Here is a 19,844-nt window from a genome sequence, read left to right as displayed (position 1 = left end):
AGCCAATAATCTGAGAATACTTCAATTGGTCTCTAGCAATTCTTCGATTCTTTCGAAGTAACACACTCGCATCATATGGTGTTGGAGAGGGCTTGCAGTCACTATAGCCAAAGCGACTCAAGATCTTTTCCACATAGTGAGATTGAAGCAATGTAATCTCACCATCATCGTCTCTCAACAACTTGATGTTCAGAATGACATCAGCCACTCCTAAATCCTTCATCTCAAAACAACGAGATAGGAAATCCTTGACCTCCTTAATAACATTCAGATTTGTTCCGAAAATCAGTATGTCATCAACATACAAGCACAGGATAACTCCCTCGCCCCCACCATGGCGATAGTACACACATTTGTCAGCTTCGTTCACAACAAAGCCTGCAGCTGTTAAAGTTCTTTCAAACTTCTCATGCCACTGTTTGGGTGCTTGCTCAAGTCCGTACAAAGACTTCAGCAACTTGCACACTTTCCCTTCCTGATCATCTAGTACAAACCCATCTGGTTGTTCCATATAAATTTCCTCGTCCAACTCTCCATTTAGGAAAGCAGTCTTAACATCCATTTGATGAACGATAAGACCATGCAAGGCAGCTAGTGAAAGTAGAACTCGAATAGTGGTCAGTCGAGCCACAGGTGAGTAAGTATCAAAGAAGTCTTCACCTTCCTTTTTGGTATAACCCTTAGCCACGAGCCGAGCCTTGTACTTTTCAATAGTACCATCAGGCCTAAGCTTCTTCTTGAATACCCATTTGCATCCTATAGGTTTGCACCCATAAGGACGATCAGTTATCTCCCAGGTTTCATTCGCCAAGATGGAATCCATCTCACTACGAACCCCTTCCTTCCAGTAGTCACCATCTTCAGATGCATAGGCCTCTGAAATAGAACTGGGAGTGTCATCTATGAGATACACAAGAAAATCATCACCAAAAGATTTTGCAGTCCTCTGTCTCTTGCTCCTAGTAGGAACTTCATTGTTCTCCTCCACAGGACTTTCAAAGTGTTCCATCGAAATGGCAGGTTCGGTAATTGTAACTGGTTCCTGATTCGATGAACTAGGCATCTCCTGATTAGATGAGGTAGCCATATCCTTCATGGGAAAGATGTCTTCAAAGAAAGTCGCATCATTCGACTCCATGATCGTACCGACATGTATGTCAGGTACCTCAGATTTTACAACCAAGAATCTATAGCCAATGCTATGAAAAGCATATCCCAGGAAAACACAATCCACAGTCTTTGGTCCAAGCTTCCGCTTCTTTGAAATTGGAACATTGACTTTCGCCAAACAACCCCATGTTCGTAGATAAGAGAGTTTTAACCTTTTCTTCTCCCATTCCTCAAATGGAGTTATCTCTTTGTTCTTTGTGGGAACTCGGTTTAGGACATGACATGCAGTCAATATCGCCTCCCCCCACCATGCCTTGGAGAGACCCGAAGTGTCTAACATGGCGTTAACCAAATCTGTTAGAGTACGGTTCTTTCTTTCGGCCACCCATTTGACTGAGGTGAATAGGGAGGCGTCCTCTCATGGATTATACCATGTTCCACACAAAAAGCATCAAATTCATTGGAAAAATACTCTCCACCACGGTCGGACCTAAGCCTCTTGATTTTTCGATCAAGTTGGTTTTCCACTTCAGCTTTATAGATCTTGAAAAAGTTCAAAGCCTCATCCTTAGATTTCAGAAGATACACACGGCAGTATCTAGTGGAGTCATCAATTAACGTCATGAAATATTTCTTTCCACCTTTTGTCAACACACCATTCATTTCACATAGATCTGAATGTATGAGCTCTAGTGGTGCAAGATTTCTTATTTCCGCAGTCGTGTGAGACTTACGAGGTTGCTTAGCTTGCACACTCACTTGACACTTAGATCCCTTGACGGTGGTGAAACTAGGGATTAAGTTCAACTTCGCTAGTCGCGACATGCAACCAAAGTTAACATGACAAAGACGTGAATGCCACACATTGGATTCACTATTGTTGCAAATATGATTAATAACTTTCTTGCAAACGTCTGATAAGGATAAACGAAACAAGCCTCCTGACTCATAGCCTTTACCAACAAAGGTTCCATACTTGGATATTACAAATTTATTCGACTCAAAGACAAGCTTGTAGCCATCTCTACACAGAAGAGATCCGCTAACAAGATTTTTATTGACGGAGGGGACATAATGCACGTTCTTCAGCCGCACGCTCTTCCCCGAAGTAAACTTCAGATCGACCGTGCCAACACCACGAACAGAAGCACTTGAACCGTTGCCCATCAGCACGGTTGAAGTCCCTGCGGTTTGATAAGACGAAAACATGGAAATATCACCGCATACATGCACATTAGCACCCGTGTCAATCAACCAGTCAGGAGAATGACATACTGAAAGAATAGTGGGAAATATACCATACCCAACATCCTTCATGTCAGTGTCTCCAATGACAACATTAGCGGTCTTGCCGCCTTTCCCAGGATGACGCTTGTCATAGCGATTAGGGCAACTAGGAGCCCAATGATCAGGATCCCCACACACATGACAAGCACCTTTCTTCTTGCCATTCTTCTTCTTGAAGTTCGTGTGTTGCACAGCCTTGTTCTTCCCATCAAACTTTTCTTTTCCATCAAACTTGCCCTTGTTCTTGAACTTGTGGGTCTGGAAGTTCTGCTTCTGTACCACATTGGCACTAGATCCTCCCTCAATACATCGAGCACGTGTGTCCTTTGCTCTCGCCTTTTCTTCCACATCAAGAGTGCCAATGAGATCCGGGACGGAAAACTCCTGCCTCTTATGCTTCAGCAAGGTAGCAAAGTTCCTCCATGAAGGAGGAAGCTTAGTGATGATACCTCCGGCAACAAACTTGTCCGGTAGCATACAACTGAAGTGCTCAAGTTCTCTAGCAAATGACTGTATCTCATGAGCTTGCTCAACCACGGAGCGCTCTTCAGTCATCCTGTAATCATAGAATTGCTCCATGATGTACAGCTCAGTGCCAGCATCCGAGACCCCAAACTTGGCCTCGAGTGCATCCCACATATCTTTTCCATTATCAATTGACGCATAAGCATCAACTATGTTCTCATCAAGAACACTCAAGAGAGCAGCCTTAAACAGAGTATCCATTTTCTGAAAAGCTTGTGCCTGTTGAGCATCAAGCTCTCCTTCGGGTTTGCCGAGAGTGGCGTCATAGCAACTCATGGTTTGAAACCATAAGACTGCTCTCACGCGCCACCTCTTATAGTGGATACCCTCAAACATAGGAGGTCTCATGGAAGCAGCAAAACCACTCGAGGTAAATTGCCTATAATAAGGTTTTTGGATTGTTGGAAATATGAGCAATTTACCGAATGATTTTATTAACAGAAATACTAGATAAAGCATGACTAATATAGTAGAGATAAAACAAGTCATGCGTTCGGACAGAGAGAAGGTAAAGAGCATCTGCATATATGAACTTGAACTAAACACATCTAGAATAGACACTAGATGAAGTTGCATATATGAAGTAGAACCTAACACATGTAGGACGGAAAGTAGAGCAAAGAACTGTGTCATGACATCTAACAGAAAGAGCAAGAACACGTACGGGACAGCAGCAGTGGAAGTGCTGGACTTGGGGTCGGTGTCCTCGCCTGGCATGTCGTCAAGGAGATCGTGGACGTCAGGGAAGTAGTCGTCAACGACCGGATCGTCCGTGATGAAGCAGCCAGTAGTTGCGCTGAGCGCTCCCCAAAAATCTTATCACCCTTCTCCCGTACAAGACTTAAAAGGTGCGGTTTCGGAGGCCTACTGTCCCGACCTGCGGTGCACGCCACAAGCCGGGATGGGGAAGATCGTAGCAGTAGCGCGGTGCTCAGGAACTTGTGGCGAGAGGAGGAAGAGGTTCTGGTGCGTCTCTCTGGGAGGAGCGACCTCCCTTTTATAGGCGCAAGAGACCTTTCGTATACCCGTAGTGCGTGGCAAAAATTTAGATATCGGCTCGGCTCATTCCCGCAACCCGCGGCACGGCGTGCGGCGGAGGAGGAGCGCGCGTGGATATCCGTCTTGTTCTCATGCTCGTACAAGTGGGGAAAGAACCTCCCTTATAAGGAGGTCCAACTTCCACTAAACTAGCAATGTGGGACTAAACTTTAGTAGTATCCCTTGCCTTGCACAAATGGGCTAAGTGGGCCTCTAGGATTTATTAGGAATTTCTGAAATAGTTATTGGGCTGCCTAAAATAGACTAAATTCCAGCAGATCTGTGCTCATGTTTCATGTTGCCTACCATCTACTGTGCACTGCAGGCCACACCTGGTGTTTGGTAGATTGTAACATTGTTCTGACTTTCACGACAACAATCCGTGATAAAGAAAAGGATGGTCTATAATAGCATACTTGTTTGAGAAAATAGCCTGACGGCATTTGAAGAAATCATCACAGTGAATGATGATTATTTCCGCAATTCGAAGATTTAATTCCTGTTTCATTATGTAAATGTCCAGGAGCTAAGGGACCATCAAAGAAGAAAAAAATTCTTGAAGTTACTAGCTGATGCGGCATTCGAGCAGGAGTATAAGATTGCATCACAGTTCTATGATACGGTAAACCTCTTCCACTTATGCTACGATGGTTAGATGAGTAAGTTTTTGCTGTCAATGGGAACTGAATTAAAATCAGTTTCTTTTCTAACTAACTAGGTTTCTTACTATATACTCTATGTGGTACTTTACATTATTTAACCACTTCGGATATCAAACAGTTTTTTTCAATGTAACATGTGAGCTGTGAATGGCACAAAAACAGAAATATATATATTATCTGGTGATCCAGAAAAGAAACGTGTAACCGGGGGACAATGATTCCACGAGCTCCATGTATTTTAAATCTAGTGTTGTGTATGCGGCCATGAATATATCTGACTGAAGACCGACTAAAATTATAGCTAGATCTGAGCTAGACCCATCTAGATTAATATAATTTGAAGCAACCTTACTTTAAGAATGTGCTGAAATTCACGCATCTTAATAATTATGTGGTAGAATGAGAGAATTTTCTCTTGGGTGCCCATTTAGGGCGCGGCAATTAATGAATAAAAACAATGTTTGTCTGGTTCTCGATTCATATCATTATGGACATGGCATAACCAATAATGGGTCACATGTATATGGTAGGTAGCGATCTAGAGATAACTTGTTAGTATGCCATCTATGTACTTGACTTGATTGGTCACTCATTTGGACTAATCTTAACCGACGTGGATCATGCATATTAAGTCAATTTGACTTCACTTGAGAAACATATTTGACATTCTTTGTTTGACTTCTTACATCTCCAAAATCCATGAAAACTTTTTTTTCTTCTCAGTTAATATGAAATTTTGATGGTTGCCCACTGTCTACGTCTGATGTGATGATGTCTACTTAGGATTGTTAACTACATATTCAAATTGACCGTAAATGTAAATTGAACAAGCCAATCAGTCTAGTAAGAGAATGTGTTCCATAACTCCATTCTGCAGTATTACTTAGTAGTAAAGTTTTTACACGGTTTTCTACTTGTCCATAAATAAGCGTTGAATAAAACTCCTGTGTATGGTGATTTAAGTTGAAAATAATATTTTCATGACCTCTCATGTTGACCATAGGCAATATGTCATGAAGAGTGTGCAACACTGTATTGCAACAGGAGTCTTTGTAAACTGCTCATGGGTGATGGTAAAGGTGCTTTGTCAGATGCTCAAAGGTGCAGTGCTGCGACCTCATTGGGCAAAAGCTTGCTGTCATCTAGGTGCAGCTCACATGCTACTCAAGGTGAGTCTAGCTTGCGAGTGTGTTCACTATTTACTTCCTTTGTAAATTAATATAAGAGTGTTTAGACCAAAATGCTCTTTAGAGCTCGGGCTCCATGGAGCCCGAGTTTGACTTAATCAAAATTCAAATTTTCACGTTTCAAAAATTTTGAAAAAAAATACACACATACTTAGAGACATAAAGCATATGTGTGTAAATTTTCAGGACGAAACACTTTAAAATGAGTGCTACACAAAAAGAACAAATCTGAGCCTTTTTAGTAGATGCACTATTCATTCTCAAAGTCCATGAATTTGTCTTTTTTGCACAGATCGCATTTTAGGGTATTTCATCCTCAAATTTTACATACATACTCATAACATCCTTGTTTACTTGTATAATTTTTTTAGATTTTTTTGAAACTGAAAAGTGTGAATTTTGAATTTTTCAAAAAATCCGGCCTCCATGGAGGCCGAGCTCCAAAACGCCCTACTCGCGTTTAGATCACTATTTTAGTGATCTAAGAGCAACTCCAGCGGGGCGATCCAAACGGACGCGGACTTTGTCCGTTTTTCGTCCGTTTGGGTCGGCCATATGGACGTCCGTGTCCGCTTTTCTATATGGGTTGACTTGACCGCCCAATGGGAGGCGGACGCAAATTTGCGTGTGAAGAAAAAAACATATGGCACAGAAAATAAAGTTTAATTTATAATAACTGGCCGGTCAACTGCCGGCCAAAATCCACTTAAACTTAATTAAACATTAATTAAAACATAAAAAAACTGGCCGGCCTCGCAGCCCTGGACTGCCCTTGCCCTTGAACTTGTCGTCATCGTCATCGTCTCCGGTGAGGTCGATGAAGACGGGAGACGGGCCGGCCCAACCAAAGGCATCTTGGTGGGCCGCCAGGGCTGCCTCCTCCGGCGTCTGCTGCGGCTGCGATTGAGGCAATGCAGTGGCGCGGGCGCGCTCCTCCTCCTCCGCCTCCCGCTCCCTCTGCATGAGCTGCTCCGCGCGGGCGCGCTCCCCCGCCAGTCGGCGCTGCCGCAATGTTGGAGGTACATGGCCTCCTGCTCTGGCATGGCACCAAGCCAAATGGGGCGGGGGAGGGGGCGTTGACGAACTCCTGCACCTGGCCGGTCCAGGCGTACCTCTCGGCCGACTCAGGAGCAGGCGCCGTCAGGGTGAGCGGTGGCGGAGATGGCAGCACCACGCAGTCGCCTGCAACGGAGAGGGCCATGGCCTCCGTCATCTCCGCCTCGAACGCGACCTCCTCAGCTGTTGCTGCTTCGGCCTTCTGCTTCTCCAATTCGATGGAGATGGTGAAGGCCTCCGCTAGTGCCTCCTGGTACACCGCCTCGGCTTCCTCCTTCTCAGGCTTGATGACGGGGGGAGGCACGGGGTTGGCATGGTGGTGCAGCACGCCTCGCCGCCGTTGCTCCTCCTGTTCGAGGGCAAACCAGGCCTCCCAGTTGGGGAAGTCCGCGGCGTACTTTGGCATGCGTCGTTGCGCTGGCATGAGCTGCGCCCGGCGCCTGCGCACCTCCTCGTCGTGCGCCCGCTGTGACTGTGGCACTGCCGGCACCGACACCCGATCCGGATCTAGGTGCCGGTGGTGTGGCAGCGTGACATCTTGGTAGGGCAGCGGTTGCCTGAACTCCCAGTGCCACCGAGCTTGGTGCACCAGGGTGTGCAGGCGCTGCCGTCCTGAGTGATCACATGCCGGTGTCGAAGGAGGAAGGGGGAGAGGGGGCACGAGAAGATGATGCACCGGCGCCCTTGCCCTTGCTGCTGCCGAAGAGCCCCATGGCTAGGGTTTTGCTTGTCGCCGGCGAGGAAGCAAAGGGAGTGGTGGGGGGCCAGATGTGGACGGAAGCGGATGAGCCCCCCTCCCCCCCCCCCCCCCCCCCCCCCCGCGCGCATGCGTGGGGTTAAAAAAGGACGCTTCCACTGGCTGACTAGTGGGCCCGCTGTCGGTGGTCGTCATAAATAAGACGACGGCGCGGTAGTTGGGTGGCTTACAAGTGGGGCCGCGGCGAACGCCGAGGAGACGCGTGGCGCGTTCGCTTCGCGTCCGTGCTGGTGCATTTCAAGCGCAATTTTGGGCCAGAAATGGGTCGGCGTGGACGCCAGGCGGACGAGATTTGGGTTTGAGTCGGCGCGTTGGGCCGGCGTTTTTGTCCGCGGCGATCCAAACGAACGCCTGCGGATGAAAAGGGTCGCCCCCTTGAAGTTGCTCTAAACGCTCTTATATTAGTTTACAGAGGGGGTACATATTAATCTTACATTCTGGTCACATTCCTTGATTTGTCATGCACCCAGGAGTATGAACAAGCTTGTAATGCTTTCTTGGATGCATAAGATCTGGATCCTGGAAATGCTGAAATTGAGGGTGAACTACGGTAACCTTCTCTCTTTGCCTATCTCTTTTCCATGTCTTCCAAATGCAAGTACAGGTTTAGGCTAGCAAATTACTTTATGGTGACCTGAAGCAGTTGCATACTTGACTATACACGTAGAATGCCATTGCACATGACTCTGAAGAACTTTTTCTTATGCGGCACTTGTGGTTCAGTAACGTGTAGGACTGCCATTAGTGACTATGTCAGCCCTAGAAAGAGGAACAATGTAGCCACTGAGTTGCATATTGAGGGACTATTGTTAGCGCGGATATTTCCATTCAATCGGGCTGAATTTCTTGCAGGAAGACTAGGGAACTCATGAAGAATCCTTCAGGCGAAGGTGAGCAGTGAGGCGCGGGCAGGCGCAGGCTGGAACATGTTCTACTTTTCACTGAAGTGGAGCTAGCAGGAACTTCTAATCCTTGTGTCTTCATTTGAAGTTCATGCGAAACTGCGGACTGCTACAACGAGACTTTGTATGAAATTTTCTCGTCTTGCCTGTTGATTGTACTTGCCGTATGCAATTACTTTTATTTTGGATGAGTGCTTTTGCATTTTCAATCATTGAGCAAATTGATTGAATGCATAACAAAACATGGACTAGTTCATGATGGCGCACTCTGCTCTCTGTGTGACCCTCTCCACTCCCAGGGACTAACATAGCGTCAGGAGCCGGTACAGTCTGCTATTTGATCTGCTGACCCAAGCCTAGTCCCGCAGCTCAGAAAGAACAGAAAAGGTGGACTCCTCCTCCACCATTTCTTAAAATTAATGTTGATATAGGCACTTCAATGGGAGGCTCGGGGTTTATGATTGGAAATGAAGATGAAGGTGTAGAAGCGGCAATATGCTCTGCAAGCGGAGACCTTGGCGTTCATGAAGGCAATTTGCGAACTATGAGACTAGGCTTGTGGCACATCATCACAGACAGATTGCCTAGTGCTTAAACATGTTACAGTGAACAATGCGCATGATTTGGCGACACGTGGATTTATTTTTCAGGAAGTCCAACATTTGCTGAATGTGTACTTTGATTCGGTTTACGTAGGCTGTTGCCCAAGGGCTTGTAATAATGTTGCTCGTGTACTAGCAGCTCATGTTGCATGTATGGGTGAGGGAGAATCCAGGCTAAGGTTCTCTGAAATTTATGGGTGAGGGAGTATCCAGGCAAAAATCTATGGGTGAGGAGGAATCCAGGCAAAGGTTCTCTGAAATCCCTAACTTTATACGTGCAACCTGTACCCAGCGATCTTGCTGAGCAGACTGCTGTAGTGGAACAATCAAGACTCAAGGTCCTCCATCCCAACAACAACAACAACAACAACAAAAGGCGCCACCCCAGCCGCTCCATTCAGTATCACCAACGCCTCCTTTCAGCCACCTTGAGCCGCAGGCCTCGCCACAGCCGCATCCAGCAGCAAAGGCGATTGGGAGCAACATGGAGAGCAGAGCGCGAATTAATATAATTTTTTTCTAAACGAAAGGGTGCGCCGTTTTAAACTAGCCCATGTTGATGTTGCATTTAATCCATTTGCTCAATAGTTGAAAAAGCAAAAAGTACGCACCCAAAACAACATAAATTGCATACGGCAAGTACAATCCACGGGCAAGACGATATAATTTCATACAAAGTTGTGTTTTAGCAGTCTGCAGTCACGAGTTTTTCCGCGTGAATTTCGTAGCACAACACAAGGATCAGAAGTTCCTGCTATAGCTCTACTTTAGTGAAAGGTGGTGGAACATGTTCCAGCCTGCGCACGCCCGCGCCTCACTGCTCACCTTCGGCAGGAGGATTCTTCATGAGTTCCCTAGCCTTCCTGCAAGATTTCAACCAGTTGGAATGGAAATGTCAGCTCTAGCTAACAGTAGTGCCTCAATATGCAACTCAATAGATAACCACATCATTCCTCATAGTAGGTCCAGCCCTACAGGTTACTTAGACACAAGTGGCGCATAAGAAACAAAAAAAATTCTTCAGGGGTGTGCATTAATGGTGTTTGACGTGAAATAGTCAAGTATGCAACTGCTTCTCATCACTGTAAACGTACTTTGCCAACCTAAACCGTAGCAGCATTTGGAGGCACTCAAAAGAGACGAGCATAAAGGAGTAGGTTACCGTAGTTCACGTTCAATCTCAGCATTCCCAGGATCCAGGTTTTGTGCATCCAAGAGAGCATCACAGGCTTGCTTATACTCCTGGGCGCAGAGCAAATCAAAGATCAGTATCAACTATGGAGTAAGTCATCAGTGGACACACTGGCAAGCTAGAGGAACCTTGAGTAGCATATGAGCTGCAGCTTGACGGTAGCAAGCTTTTGCCCAATCAGGCCGCAGCATTCTGCACCTGAGAGCATCTGATAAAGCACCTTCACCATCACCCATGAGCAGTTTACAAACACTCCTGTTTGCATACAGTGTTGCACTCTCTCCATGATCTATTGCCTACGGTCAAAAGTTGGTCATCCAAATATTATTCTCAACTTAATACTGCAGATGGAGGTGGAACACATTCTCTAACTAGATTGATTGGCTTGTTCAATTTACGTGTACCTACGTATGATCAGTTTGGGTACAGTTAAACTAACCATTTGATGGCACACCACACACATTAACAGAGGCAGTAGACAAACATATCAAAGATTCACATTAGCCGAGGAGGAAAAGAACTTCTCATGGAATTACTCTCTTTTTTCTAACATGCGCAGATGATGCCAATATAAGTTTCTTAAGTGAAGTCAAATTTGCTTAGTAGTATGCATATTAATCTCTGTCAGTGAAGATCAGTCCCAAAAAATGAGAGTGAAGATCAGTTTCAGTCAGTGACAAACAACGTGAAATCATACATGGTAAATTAATAAGCAATACGTCGTGTGCCAGTCCTACTATTCATTGTCAATTACACTGTTTTTCGACAATCAAAGCACATATTTTACATTAAAAATGGTCAGATATTGTAAGGTTAGATAATAAGAAACCTAGATGGAAAAAATAAATGCTCTCCAACTAGATCCCCGTTAACACACAAAAATTATCTTCTAAACCATCATAGATTAAGTGCAAGAGATTTACCAGACCATAACACTCTGATGCCATCTTATACTCCTTCAGCTTGAATGCTGTATCAGCCTGTGACTTGAGCAAACGTTGTCTTCTTTCACGGTGCCGTTGCTCCTAGACAATAAGTAAAATAAACATGAAATGGATATTTGAATTATAGAAGTAATCATCATCTACTATGATAATTTCCATCACAAAAAAGAAAATCAGCAACCTTGTGTTCAACACTCTACATAGCTTAGCATCTAGGTGGCAAGCTCTTTCACATAATTATGCTGCATGCATACGGCAAATGCCACATCAAATGGAGAAATTTGTTACTGGTCGGAAGCACAGAGTCAAGGTCTTAAAAGGACTCCTCTGCAATTATAGGTATAGAAAATGCACCGAAAATGGAGGAACATAAGCCTCCTGTGTCTTCTTCAAAAGAAGTATGCGACTAGTACTAGAGCACCGTTATCCTTTTCTTTACCACTAAATGATGTCGCTAAAGCTAGAACAATGTCTTTCTTTTGTGGGGAAAAGTTAGAACAATGTTACAATCTATGAAAACACCAAGTGGGGGGCCTGCAGCGCAAAGTAGATGGCAGGCAATAGGAAACATGGGGACATAAGCAGAGATCAAGGTGTTTTATCTTTCACGAAAATAACCAAGGGGAAAACACTGCGTATGTGCTTGCAAGTGCAACATAATTTTAGAACATGTGTGGTACTTAATTAAAATATATTGTTCATGAGACATTATTACTACTATACTAACAAGTAACAAGTAGCACAGCCTGTACATGATGCTGGTGTACTTCACAACCACGCTATGAGATCCATGACTATGAGCAACATTCAATATTCCTGTACCAGACAACACTAACTAATCTACAGTATTTCAAGATTTGCTTCAGCGCTCTGCATAATGATAAGTTAATGGCAGTTACTTGAACTGGGACTGTCATACAATCTATATGCAACTATCATTTCACAAAGAGTACACCAATTGCCTTATCGTCAGAGTTGATCTTATCAGGTGTAAGGTGTTTGTACTTTTGAACATTGGAAGCAGCAGTACTATTTTCCTTAGTCATTTCTACCAATTATCCAACAGAAAAACAGAATTTGGTTAGCATTTTCTATTCATTACAACCATTACCCTTCCAAATTACGGTTGGTGGTTTATCCTAAGAAAACCCCATAATGTGGTGTTGTCTACATAGTAACCCGAGCTTACAATAATACTGAACGGACAGATTTCAGAACTGAAGAACAAAAGGATGGCTTAGTTTTCAAGCAATATTCAATATGGAAACGACATAAGAACAGAAAATATCAAAATAACATACCATTGGTTTTTTATCTTCATTTTTCACATGGGAAATTACCCCCTCAATACTCCAGTTTCGGACAGTTGGAATTGGCGTAGTCAAAGGAAGCAACATTTCAACCTCTTCCTTGCAATCTCGTAATGCAGCAAGCTCTATTGGTAACCTACCCAACTGGGCAACAAAAGAAAAACGAAATGTCAGTTATTTCGAATATTTAAGACATCAATAAAAAAGGAAACCATAGCGATAATAACATAAGAACCTGATCAATCATAACTTAGAATCGATGTAAATAATTATAATATTGTCAGAAAGAACCAGGGTCACTGTAATTATCAAATATTTCAACAAGGAGAGAATTCCAACAATTGGGATGAAAAACCACATAATTAAGCTAAAGAGGTGAATTTATTTCAGTTTGTATCGCATGAGTCATTGGAGAAATGCTGCTACCCGTAATGGTACATACTGATATCTCAGTATCTCATCAACTGTTTAGAATACATATATCGCAAAGGAACGTGAACATTCTGTAATGTACTCTCGATGCAGAAAATTTTAACATTGTGGGAAGGAACCAGGATCTATGTAATATTTTTATCAAATGTTTCAACAAGGATTTACCCGAAAATCATTATAAAATTGCTAAGCAATTCAAACTGCCTTGAGACTCAGACACCAGAAGAGTTTTTAGTGAGACCACAAGACTCAGACATCACAAAAGTGCATATTTTTGAAATACCTTGATATTTCTATATAAAAAAGGAATACGTATTACTGCTACCTAGGTGGTCTTATATATTCCCATAATGCCGCTACATACTCACAGTTACAGTAGATACTTCCATACTGCCGCTACAAACCAAAAAAGTAGGAATGTTTCTTCAATAGGAAATCAACAATTGATGATCAACAGAAAATAATAAGTCTATTGATATAGACCGTTGAGAATTGGGCTATATCCCAATGGTGGATGTGGAGTGAGGTCACCCTACCACGAGAGTTCGATTCCCGTGAGGTGATATCTAAGTCGCCCACATAGGTCTTTTTTAATGATAAAGACTGTTAGAATGAAAGGTCAACACAACTTTACTAAGCACAAGCGTCAATTTCCCACCTAGTCAACGGCACAAAGCAACCTAAACTCACTGCTAAATGGCTTCTTTGAATAATAGCATCACCAGAAGATTTGATAGTATATAGTGAAATTCTGCATACCAGAACAGCAAAATATACAGAAAATGTACGAAACATACATCATCGGGAATATTAGGATCAGCTCCAGCCTTCAACAGAAACTTAATGAAGTTGGTATAACCTCCTTGCATTGTAGCAAACACCAAAAGTGTCATAGTGGAAGCCTTGCAATTAACATCTGCACCAGCCTGTAAAGAGGATTATGCAATAGAATGTTCACAGTGTTATCTCAATGCACATCAGCATATAAGCATGGCAGCGATGACATAAAGGTAGAGTAGGGAAAATCAACACATAGGTATGATTAATAATCAAGAGAATACTCACCTTAATGAGTAGCTTCATGCACTTCAATGAACGGTAAATAAGAGCACTCAGCAGGGGAGTAGTGGCACCGCTGATAATGATGTTAGGCTGAAAGCAGAGTATTGTGTTTTGTATTAAGAAACACAGGTGGCATGATAAAGTCAAGAGTTCCTAATAAAAAAGCATGTCATCATATAATTTACTGGTGTGTTTGGTGGTTTTTCGAGGGATAAAATGTAAGTGAACAATCCAATCCTAATCCTCACCAAACAAGCTTGTTTGGTTCGAGGATTGAAATGGGTAGCTCCATCAATCAATCACACTTCAAGATCTCTACTGAATTTCATAAACCTAGAAACATCTTTGTGATATCTAAGTATGTGTTACTCCAAGCAACCAAAACACACCCAGGACAAAACATGTTTGCCCACGTCTTCTAACTAGTTGGCAAACTAACAATTATCTGTCCAAATTAACTCTGAATCAACAGAATTAAGAAATAGAGGAGGCTATATATACATTTGCGTGGTGGTCCAGTAAAATCTTCAGTGTCTTATCCTGCTCATTTGTAGCAGCCATGAAGAGTGGTGGTCCACGGCCACAGTCTATGTCAACTGGCACCCCTTTTGAAAGGAGGAACTCTGTTACCTTGCAGCATCCTGTAGTGAACGAGATGATTCCATAAGTCATGTTTTGCCATAACAATGAACAAACCAAGTGTAGTAGAGTAAATAACATCTACTAGTAAAACGACCATCTTGGAGAAATCATGTATGTATGCGCGTATCAAGGGGAGAACCTGCCGAGACAGCATGGTGGAGAATTGTGCGTCCCTTGTCATCTGCTTTCATTAGATCACCACCATGATCAAGGAAATACTTGACAGTGGGAACATCACCAGACTGAGCTGACATCATAAACGGAGTTGCACCTGTAAGAAAAGCACATATCAACACAATCTCGATCGCCTACTGGAAAACATTGGCATGGCAGACACCGATTTAAAAAATGGGGAAAGAAATAGAGAAAGACCTAGAGCTACGCTTCCAATTCCAGGAGCATTCACATCTCCCCCAAGCTCCTCCACCAAATACTTGCAAACCTCCAGATGGCCTCCGCATGCCGCACCATGCAACACACCAACTCCATCTTTGTTGAAAGAAAAAATCACCGATGGACCACCACGCCCCCGAGTAAGACTGTTTACAATATCTTTCCTCACAGAAACAATATCACATTACATAAATAGACAGCCAAATCAACAGAATTGAAAACCGAAAGAAAAAAAGGAAACATGTATGCAATGCATAAGAACCTCAGAGGCCAAAGGAACCGATTTAATGCATTCATGGACACAGTTATGCAGTGAAACTCTTGACGACATGTCAATTTGGAGTACTTGACTATACTGCAAATTTGGTTTGTAAACAGAGTCGTGTCCCATCATCAAAAGATGCAAGATTTACACCCTGATTTGTTAAGATAAAAACACTGCTCCTCTGAATTTTGTTTTAACCGGAATGCTCATCCGGATTTCAGGAGGGAGACTAAGTATGAAATCTTGTAATTACTAGACAATAAAATTGTTTGGTCATCGCTACTGATCCAACGCCGATGTTCCTAAATGGTAAATGCAATAAAACAAGCAATACATAGCATAGCATCTGACAAATCAAGACACCCGTAGCAACGCAGAAAATAGAATCCGATAAGCATACTATTTTCCGAACAAGCGGTGGCGGATGGTTAGGCGCCTCAGCAATGCAGCATGTCCGAACAACCTCCGACCCCACAGACACAGCACGCGCATGGCATGAGTAGACTTGAACGGAAGAAATGAGGAAAATGCACGGACAGGAGCATGCGAGGGATTGAGGCGGGGAGGAGGAGAAAGTGCTACCTTTGAGGCGGCCGAGGTTGCCGTGGAGTGCCGCCATCAGGAGAGCGTTCTCATCTGCACACACGCGCGCACGCATGATCTCGGTCAGGAATGCAGCCGCAGAGCGAGGCAGAGAGGAAGGGATGATCGCGGGAGCAAACCGAAGGGGGGGGAGGGGGGTCGTACCGGTGCGGCCGCCGTCGGAGGGGGCGCAGTAGACGAACGGAGCCGCCGCCATGGCCCAGTCCCGCCGGTTTCGCGCGTGCTCGCGGGGTGGAGGTGGGCGACGCCGGAGAACTCTGCGGTGCGGCGCCGGGGAGCTGGGGTTTTCAGCCTGAGCTGGTGCACTGCGCGTGCTCTCTCCGTGTCTTGCCCCTGCGCGTGCGTAGACCCGGTGCACCCGGAACTCGTCGCTCGGGAGTAAACCCATCTGACTCGGAGTTTTCGGACCCACCCGCAATGACCGCGGGACACACAAGCGCAAGAGAATCATGTCAGTGAGTGGGTTCACGGCGGGTGGAGATCAGGACGTGTCACGCTGGTGCGGCGGGGCGCCCACGTCATAGCGCGCCAATCAGCGGTAGACACGTGTGCGCGAAAAGGCTGCCGCTTCGACCTGCCCCTCCCACGCAGATGGCGGGGACGAACCGTAGGCGCCAGCCAGCTGCTCACGCACCGCTGGGAACCTCGAGCGAATCCCGACCCTTGAATTTTGAAACAACGGCCGTGATCTAGCGTTGCAAAAGCACACACGGTGGGGAGCGATGTACAACCGAAAAAATAGGGAGTGATCCAGTGCTACAAGTCACGCACGCTGGGCCGTTGGGGAGTGATGTGCAGCAGAAAAAATGGTGCCGCTCCAACGTCCAGCCTGTTTGACTCACTCAACGTTTGACATGCTGACCTGTTTCTATTGATTTTTCTTTTCACGAGGGTATGGCATTATCAAAGAAAAGAAACACATCCCTGAATGGGAAACTAGTTCATGCTGTTGCATTCCACACAAACAAGATTAAAAAATATCTCCAAACAAATATATTAAAGAAAAAGCAGAAGGTCATCCGTAGCCTCTAGCAAACATTATATAAAGCTGGACTAAAGAGTTTCGCTTCGACTCTACCCAAATTGGAGTTAAAAAAGAGGTAGTGAACAACACCTTTCCAGCACCCACTCGCAAACTCAATTTAGAGGCCATAGATAACCTTCTTCCTTACCTACAATACCTTTTTTGACAGCTTTTATTACTGAAGCTTGTTAGGGCATAGCCAATAATTAGCCTCAGAGGTGTTGCCCCGCAGAGGAGGCTGTTGCTTAGTTAAGAAAAGGTGTAGGAAAAGGAATGAGAAAGAAGGGATGAGGGAAAATGATGTAGCAAGTTGGGAAGAGAAGAGAAAATTCTGATGGATGAAGAGACCATTGAGGCAACATGTGGGGTTGGGCCGTATTAGCGTCCCCGATGGCCCTAACTCTCCTACATATATGGATGTACGGTAGCAGTATCTTCTGCTGCCTCCATGTATGGTATGTTTCACTTGATTGGAAGCTTCTCCTCTGATTCACTTGTATGACAAAATAGATGGATGACATAATGCGCTAGCTAAGGTAAAAGCTGAATGGAATACAAGTTCTGACACATCCAAGTTCAAGTACATTGTGACAAACTACTCATCCTCTACGGCACTCATGGTTGACTTATAGTAGAGGATTGACACACGACCAAGTGTTAAGATATACAAGGACATCATTGCCAAACAAATAAATCTTGAAAACACAAAGTAAGTAGGTGGTTTGTCTTCGGGGACTGATAATAAGCTACATGAGCGCGACTTCAATGACCGCTCGCTTGATAACCTGGGGAAAAAAGGAAAGTTATTGCATAACTATGTGAGCACATTCCTCGGTTATGAGGTAGAAGTGTTGCAAAAAAATATCAACAATATTGTACTAGGTGTTACTGAGTTTATAAACCAAATTACAAACTTGGAAATATCATATAATTACTTGCAAATCATGCTAAATTAAAATTATAAATATACAGAAGTTCAACGGGTATCCAATATGGAACATTGTATAAGAACTACATTTTCAAAATTATATGGAGTAGTATTGAGTTGGTTCATACTTTTCAAAAATTTCCAATGAACGAAATTATGCTTTTCGAATATAGGGTTCAATCACGTCGAACATTTCAAGCAATGGATGATGATATGATAAAGGGTTGCTATGATTTTGTTCCATAATTTAAAAGAACTTTGATATTGTTGCGATTTACAAATCTAAATGGTATTCTACAACAAATTTACAATCAAAATTCAATTTTGAAAGTTCTTCACCTTAAATAAGTGATAAATCAACAAAGGGGCAAATAAATTCATTGCATGATATATTCGTATAACTCACCATCTCATAACCAGAAGATTTGAAGAAGCATTGTGTTTCATAAGACCATTCATTCCTTTTTGAGAAAAATATCTACAACCCTGCGGCACACACTTTATTTTTTTTTTGAACCGGGCGATAACCCCTTTCCATTACTCATCATAACGGAAATACAACCAGTCTCACATAGTAATCAGGAAGCCTAGAAAGGGGGAAAAAACGGGTTCAAAGCATCACTGGGAAACTCACGATGGACACCCGTCATCGAGCAGTCCGCCATGGGGCGAAAATCCAGTGACACCATAAACGGCTAAAGAGCCCTACAAAGTTCATCAGACCCTCAATACATGCCTCTTATAGGCCGCATCAAAAGCTCACGACACACACTTTAATTAATATAAAGTAATCAGTTATAGTAAGCCATTATGCTTAAGAGTTAAAGTAGACGATTATATCTGCAATCTAAAAATTACGATGATAAACTAATCTTATAAATTACGGGATTTTCTATTTCTGCTTCCATTGATACATTCAGAATTTGGGAAAAAATAGAGTTACGTCAAATTGTTATTTTCACCCTGGGTCCCAAATTTCCAAGGTACAACACAATATAAATGACAGTTTTGCATTGATAAACATTGCTTATAAGAGTTGCCAGCAAAGCCACAATGGAAAGAAACAAATTAGCAGAGTACAAAGGTAGAGAAAAGGAATAAAAAGAATCATCAAAGTCTGAATCCATACGCTCCAAGTGGAAGTGAAAGATGGGATCAGAGGTCTTCCGGGGCAAAAGTTCTACCGCTGGAAAGAGTGTGCGTACCTTGCTCTGATTATTAACAAAACTTGGTGATTCGGAGGAGGTGAACCGGGGAAGTGAGCTTCGGCCATGGCCAATCCCCCTGGCAGCAGCCGCCGCTGTTCCTCCTTGATGGCAGCCGAAGCGGCCGTCCTGAGAAGCGCCTGCGGCCGCTCAAAGGCGTGACCGCAGATCTTCCTCGCCGCAGAACGAAGCGCTGCCGCCATCGGAGTGGATTGTTCCGCTCGCAGGTCTTATTCTCGCCGACGGCTCCTCGATCCTCTTCGTCTTGTTTCCTTTTTGTTTTTGTTTTTTATATCGAGAGAGACTTTCGATTCTCTTCGTTTTTTTAGCATCAGTATAAACACAAGCGCTCATATACACGTGCATACATTCATCCCTATGAACGCACACACGCACACCCTACCCCTATGAACACCTCCGAGAGACTGAGCCGACATATCATCTGAAGATTTACGAGCACCAGGATTTAATTCCTAATGAGTTGGGGATACCACATGTTGATTCCTTTCAATTCTCTTCGTGTGTGTTTTTTTAGACAATCTTCGTGTGTGGTTTATCCTCTCTGAGGCTCCTATTTTCATTACTGGAACTCGGCCCGCTAGTACGGACGCGTGTCTTTGTGTCCGCATCCAAAACAAAGGGTGGCCCGATTTCTTTCCAGTACCCAGACGGGCCACAACTAACAGACTGGCCCATTTAGCATGGTAGTCGCTGTCGC

At 43.9% G+C, this 19,844-nt stretch overlaps 2 protein-coding genes across 2 annotated transcripts; both read right to left on the bottom strand.

The window, feature by feature from the left end:
• Positions 1-9,730: 9,730 nt before the first annotated feature.
• Positions 9,731-16,313, bottom strand: LOC125548063 (ankyrin-1-like). Its single transcript, XM_048711754.1, has 12 exons — positions 16,114-16,313; positions 15,949-16,002; positions 15,081-15,260; positions 14,848-14,979; positions 14,568-14,707; positions 14,070-14,156; positions 13,802-13,930; positions 12,564-12,716; positions 11,242-11,343; positions 10,447-10,614; positions 10,289-10,368; positions 9,731-9,989 (listed from the first exon to the last, which is right to left on the bottom strand). The coding sequence occupies exons 1-12, from the start codon at positions 16,163-16,165 to the stop codon at positions 9,941-9,943; spliced, it is 1,326 nt and encodes a 441-aa protein (XP_048567711.1). The 5' UTR covers positions 16,166-16,313; the 3' UTR covers positions 9,731-9,940.
• Positions 16,314-17,482: 1,169 nt separating this feature from the next.
• On the bottom strand, positions 17,483-19,391 carry LOC125548062. The gene is made up of 2 exons (XM_048711753.1): positions 19,127-19,391; positions 17,483-17,778 (listed from the first exon to the last, which is right to left on the bottom strand). Exons 1-2 carry the CDS (start codon positions 19,327-19,329, stop codon positions 17,589-17,591), a joined length of 393 nt encoding a protein of 130 aa, XP_048567710.1. The 5' UTR covers positions 19,330-19,391; the 3' UTR covers positions 17,483-17,588.
• Positions 19,392-19,844: the final 453 nt, after the last annotated feature.

Source organism: Triticum urartu, chromosome 3, assembly GCF_003073215.2.
Source record: "Triticum urartu cultivar G1812 chromosome 3, Tu2.1, whole genome shotgun sequence".
Lineage (NCBI taxonomy): Eukaryota > Viridiplantae > Streptophyta > Magnoliopsida > Poales > Poaceae > Triticum > Triticum urartu.
This window is presented reverse-complemented; position numbering and strand designations above follow the sequence as displayed.

What these genes read in the sequence shown, in the direction of transcription:
- LOC125548062 (XM_048711753.1), bottom strand. Translation starts at nt 19,329, where the DNA reads ATGGCGGCAGCGCTTCGTTCTGCGGCGAGGAAGATCTGCGGTCACGCC. An exon ending in TTGTTAATAATCAGAGCAAG is followed by an intron (nt 17,779 to 19,126) that starts GTACGCACACTC and finishes TTTTTTCCCCAG; the next exon opens with GTTATCAAGCGAGCGGTCAT.
- LOC125548063 (XM_048711754.1), bottom strand. Translation starts at nt 16,165, where the DNA reads ATGGCGGCGGCTCCGTTCGTCTACTGCGCCCCCTCCGACGGCGGCCGC. An exon ending in CTCCGACGGCGGCCGCACCG is followed by an intron (nt 16,003 to 16,113) that starts GTACGACCCCCC and finishes GCGTGTGTGCAG; the next exon opens with ATGAGAACGCTCTCCTGATG. An exon ending in GAGATTGAACGTGAACTACG is followed by an intron (nt 9,990 to 10,288) that starts GTAACCTACTCC and finishes GAAATCTTGCAG; the next exon opens with GAAGGCTAGGGAACTCATGA.